We start from the raw sequence: 6,119 nt of genomic DNA on the forward strand, positions 1-6,119 counted from the left end.
TAAGTATCTCAGTAGACCAAAATGTAGTATGTAGCATGCTTACGCGCGTTGTCTTTTGTACTTGCAAGTCTTGCAACTATTTTCATGAGCATATGAAATAGTTGCCCGTTTATGTCTTTTCTATGGGAGCGCGGCGGCACGTGATTGGTCAATTTTTTTTATAGTTGACTACAGCGTATTGAAATTAATATTATAGTTGAATTGGGGAGCCTATACATGAAAAGTACTTATCGAAATCTTAATTCAACCACTACAGTCGACGAGTAGAAAAATAACATTTTTTTACATTACGCTAGCTGAACTGATAAGTCATATTATTGTTTCGATATTAAGGATTGCAAAAAGTCCAAATTTGTGCAGCAACGTAGGTTTATATTCAAATTTCGTCAAGTGGACGAAAACTAACGCACCTAATACCCTAGGTATGGGCTCAAAAAAATGGCTCCACCCGAAGCAGGCATGTAGAATTAGTTAGCTTATAGTACTGGTGCTTGGCTCAGCTAACTACCTATTGCTAATAAAGCAGGTTGTATCGCCCAAGTTACAAATTTTTGCGCTAAACAGATGCAAGCGTAATGGACTGATATCTATCACTATGAAGGCAAACAATAAATCAAATATACCTACAACCCTTATCGTTTGGATAGACAGTCTATTTTTCCCTGCTTACATCGATATCAAACAAAATATAGTCCAAGCAATCAGTGTTGATGGTGTCTCTTAACAAATACCGTGTACTGGGCTATAACCGCGAAGATCGAAGTTCAAATTGCGGGCATTTGTCTCTGTCACTCTTAAACTCTGGAGTAAAAGAGAAAGATCCCCGCAATATGCGAATTTCGGTTTTCCCGGTAGCCCCCTGGTTCTCAGTGCGAATTAGTAGGTACTACTAATTACAATTATTAATTAAACATGATTCTAATTTGGGATAAAATAATTATGCCGGAGGTCTTAGCCCTTGTTGACTAGGGTACAGTCAAGGTTATGGACACAGTGCTATAAAAATGGGTACACGACCTTATTGCCCATACAAAGATAGTGTATACATATTTTCGGCACTTTAACGTGTCGATATTTTAATACTTGGCTATACCTGTATTATAATACTATGTGGCTGTTTTTGCTCAACTTGCCAAAATTATAATTACATAGTTGTATTATATTCCCTATCGTCTGCACCCATGCTTAGCACTATGCACCAGGGATCGGATACCGGTATTTTTTGTATAGGAACGAAAACGGTATTTTTTCCTTCTTTGTTAATTATTTCATTTCTAATTGGGAAATATAATACAAAGTCGTTACCTAACAACACAACTGAGTCCTACATTTCGAGTATAGAACAATTCGAAAAATATGGTTATTCCGAAGTTTTTGCAAACAACCGGTTCCGATCCCTGCTATGCACCTTATTTTAAGGTGGTAGTATGGGTGACTATCTGACAAAAATAGATGCCAATGACTGGTCATTTTCAATGGCATTATGTTTACACATTTTCTGGATTCCTAAATATAAATAGTTGTCTTTCAATTGTCATACTAATTTTAAACAATCCAAGTCATTGACCATCATCAAAGCCAAAAGTAGTTTGTGTAGGTAAATTTCATAGTCCAACTTATAGGTATATGGTAAATTTAAATGTATGGAAACTATTGTTTTATATATGTACCTAGTCTATGTAGGTACAGAAACAAGGGGGGACTAAAAAGGCTTCTTTTTAGTTGCCGTGTGTGTACCAGGGATGTTGCGAACATCCGCATCCGCAACCGCGGAACATCCGCATTATTTTCAACATCCGCATCCGCATCCGCATAAAATCGATGCGGAGCTTATGCGGATGCGGATGTTGAACAAGTCGGTACAGGAACGTCTTAGCGGCGGCGTAAGTGCTAGGTAATTTCGTCATTACCTATAACGAAATCGTCTAGATCCAGAAAAGTCGGCGAAGTTACTGTTTATTAAATATAACACACCTATATTCTTGCTCAAATACTAAACGTTTGGTTTTTTTAATAAAAACCGGCCAGGTGCGAGTCGGACTCGCGCACGGAGGGTTCCGCACCATCAACAAAAAATAGAGAAAAAAAAAAAGAAAAAAAAACAAGCAAAAAAACGGTCACCCATCCAAGTATTGACCCCGCCCGACGTTGCTTAACTTTGGTCAAAAATCACGTTTGTTGTATGGGAGCCCCACTTAAATCTTTATTTTATTCTGTTTTTAGTATTTGTTGTTATAGCGGCAACAGACATACATCATCTGTGAAAATTTCAACTGTCTAGCTATCACGGTTCGTGAGATACAGCCTGGTGACAGACGGACGGACGGACGGACGGACGGACGGACGGACGGACGGACAGCGGAGTCTTAGTAATAGGGTCCCGTTTTTACCCTTTGGGTACAGAACCCTAAAAAAATACTAAAAATGTAATATTTGACGTTTTCTAAGTACCTAATCTTGACATCCGCATCCGCATCCGCATCCGCGGATGTGAGCCTTTAAAAATCCGCATCCGCGGATGTCAAAAAATCTGCATCCGCAACATCCCTGGTGTGTACCATATCATTGCCTGTCAAATTGTATTAATTAAAAAAGGTAAAAAATAATCAACTAAATGAGTGAACAATAAGAAATTTATTAGACATTGTTGTGAAACTCAGTGTAAAAATACACTTGAAATATACAAGCAATGAACTATTAGTTAGGCTATTGACATAGATCGACAACATTTGTAATACACTTTTGTATAATATTATTTGTCATCTCTCCTTTGAAAACAATGTATGAGAGCAATAATGTTAGTCATCAAAATTCTGGGACAGCAAGAAGTTAGCTGCTAGATTTTCATTCTTTTCACAGGCAAAATATGCTTGAATGACCATATCTTCTGGAAATCCTAGTGCTTTTAATCTTTCAATTGCCTCTTTGTCTTGCGGTGACACTTGGATGACGTTGGGGGGCTGGGCCTGGGGGGCATCTGCAGCACTGTCTTCAACAACAGCAGCAGCTGCACCAGAACTAGGATTGACAGGCTCATTTAACATTCTAACAAAGGCCTGTTGATGCTGACTAATAGCTTGCAGCAGTGCAGGATTAGTCTGACCAATCTGTTGTAACACAGCATTCAATAAGTTGGGATTCTGTTGAATAACAGCTCGCATTTGTTGAAACTGGGGTTGGTCGCGAAGAAACGCTAATGGGTCTTCATCAGACCCCTCATCCACATCTTGCTCCTGAAGTAATTCTTCAGGGATACCTGTTATTAAGTATTCCACTGCTCGTTCACGATTATTAAAGGAAGCGCGCAGCGCTTGCTCTACTTGTTGCCGGTTATATCCCATGTCCATGATGCTCTGCACGGTGGACTCGAAGTCAGGCTCGTTGGCTGCGACTGCGGCAGGCACTTCGGCTGCATGTTCGGGCTCCGCGGCAGTCGCAGGTTTAGGCGGTTCTTCAGCGACAGCTTTGTCTTTACTGTCACCACTTTCTGTAGACGCACTTTCACCGGCCTCAGGAGCGGAAGTAGATGACGCTTGAACTTCAGACGCCTTAGGTTTTGTTACCATAATAACAATAAATTTCTTTTCGTCTATATTATAGCTAACAAGCTTGTTATGGTCCAACAGAATCTTTCCAGCGTAGATAAGTCTCTGGTGATCAGCAGCATAGTCTTTACCTTTTTCAACTTCAATTTTTAGTTTGAGTGCTTTGACGGTTTCTTCTGGATCGATCTCGACTTGAAACGTTTGTTGTTGCAAAGTCTTTAGTGTCACCAACATTATGTTATTTTCGCGTTGCGCTTAGTATCTGAATTATTAGTTTTACACTATTAACGATGTACCTGACTCGACAAAATTATCCAGTAAACATAACCTCTACTAGTCTTCGTTTCATTCAGTCAAATAATTGCTAGTCAGATGAAAAAATCAAATTGTCTATGGAGATATACGTTGTTTATTTTACCTATGTTGGTAGCATGGAAACTGCAAAACGTATAAAGGCCCCTGTACACAATGGGCCAACGCCGGCCAGTCCAAGGGACGCAGCCATGCGGTAGAATGAGATAGCAATATCACTTGCTCCCTCTAACGCATAAATGCGTCCCCCAGAATGGCCCACGCTGGCCCACTGTGTACTAAGATATAAACAATACTGCCAACATAAGACTAAATGTTATTCCGTTATGTTAAGCGTGTACTACACGCTCGCTAATATAGTAGGAGATCTCGCATATATGGTCGACCTTCACCGATATGTCTGACGGATGAAACTTACATATTATGAAAGGAAATATGTTCCTGAACATAAATAAATAGGGTTGCCTAAAGAAATATGGTGAAGGCTATGTTTAATTAATTTTTGAAAAAAAAAATATTTTCTTCAAATTTCAACGATGTTGTACAAGTTGTATACTTTCCATTGGAACTTGTAATTTCGTTTGTCACACAGATCGGTGAAATTTGAAATTGTTTTTTTTTTTCAAAAATTAATTATAAATAGCCTTGGCCATATTTCTTTAGGCAACCCTATTTATTTATGTTCAGGAACATACTTTCTTTCATAATATGTAAGTTTCATCCGTCAGACATATCGGTGAAGGTCGACCATATATGTGAGATCTTAGTCTACGACTTCAAACTAGAGTCTGTGCGGAAAGAGAAGAGTCGTGGAATGTATGGAGCCCAATACATTCCACGACTCTTCTCTTTCCGCACACTCTACTGTTTTTTAACCCCCGACCCCCCATTCAAAAAGGATGCAAAAAGGGGTGTTTGACGCCAATGTTTATCTGTGATTTCATAGCTCTCGCAACGGATGGGCCGATTTCGATGCGGTTTTTTTACGTGGAAGCTAGATCTCTTGCGGTGGTTCTTAACTATGTTTCATAGAAACCGATCCCGCAGTTTGAAGAGTATCTCATTTCATACATAGACAGAGAGAATCATACTATCTTTGTCTTACACTACAACCAAAAGAAAACGATGAGTTAATTTTTACTTGTTTTTTATTTACTGACAAATTGGTGTGACCAAATATAGCGTAAGGGGATTTTGAATTTATATAACAGTTACTTCGTCCCCTGATTTGGACCAGGGATGTTGCGAACATCCGCATCCGCAACCGCGGAACTTCCGCATTATTTTCAACATCCGCATCCGCATAAAATCGATGCGGAGCTTATGCGGATGCGGATGTCGAACAAGTCGGTACAGGAACTACTGAGCGGCGGCGTAAGTGCTAGGTAATTTCGTCATTACACTCATTACCTATAACAAAATCGTCTAGATCCAGAAAAGTCGGCCAAGTTACTGTTTATTAAATATAACGCACCTATATTCTTGCTCAAATACTAAACGTTTCGTTTTTTTTAATAGAAAAATACTAAAAATTTAATATTTGAACCTTTAAATATCCGCATCCGCGGATGTCAAAAAATCTGCATCCGCAACATCCCTGACTTGGACCATGATAATTGTTGACCGTATAGAAGGCGGTTGGGTTGGATACCAAAATTGTGTGTGACGGTCGGAAGCTTAGTTGCCAGCTGTGTATACAGGCGAGTGACGCAGATCTTGAGGCGGATCGCTAATCCCTTTGCCGTGCATCCCTACTTACTGCCCCCTTGAATAACGGCGCGAAGTTTAATTACACAAGTTTCGGGTTACCACCAAATTGTTACTGGTGGCAGGCGTGGCTCACTCCGCGATTTCATCGCGTCGCTATAAGTACATGCGGTCCACACCAATTTTGGTGTCCAGCCATAGTAGTTTCCGCGCACCGCTACGGAACGGACGCCTGCTCGCGCTTGCGCCACCCAGCGGTCATATATATCTGTCGTAATAGACGCGTTTTGTTAGGGAGTGAATCTTTTGTACTTAGTACTATTATTTACCCTGTGGTAGTGGTAACAACTGAGAATTGCTAACCTTTTACCATTCCGAGAAATTCACTGGTGGCAACTACTGGGTATTATTTTTTGACCAAGCATTAGCGAAGTTCCCCGTTTCAGCTTGGGCAAAAATGCTTTCGTATATCCAGCCCTAGTAGCACGGTCGCATTTTTATCATTTATCACCATGCCTGTCACGTTCTAACAAGTATGTAAGTGCGAAAGTGACG

The 6,119-nt window shown here is 40.1% G+C and overlaps 1 protein-coding gene across 1 annotated transcript; it reads right to left on the reverse strand.

Moving 5' to 3' along the window:
- Nucleotides 1-2,619: 2,619 nt before the first annotated feature.
- LOC134648809 (UV excision repair protein RAD23 homolog A) lies at nucleotides 2,620-3,927 on the reverse strand. The gene has a single exon (XM_063503372.1). It carries the CDS (start codon nucleotides 3,777-3,779, stop codon nucleotides 2,799-2,801), a length of 981 nt encoding a protein of 326 aa, XP_063359442.1. The 5' UTR covers nucleotides 3,780-3,927; the 3' UTR covers nucleotides 2,620-2,798.
- Nucleotides 3,928-6,119: the final 2,192 nt, after the last annotated feature.

Source organism: Cydia amplana, chromosome 6 (assembly GCF_948474715.1).
Source record: "Cydia amplana chromosome 6, ilCydAmpl1.1, whole genome shotgun sequence".
NCBI lineage: Eukaryota > Metazoa > Arthropoda > Insecta > Lepidoptera > Tortricidae > Cydia > Cydia amplana.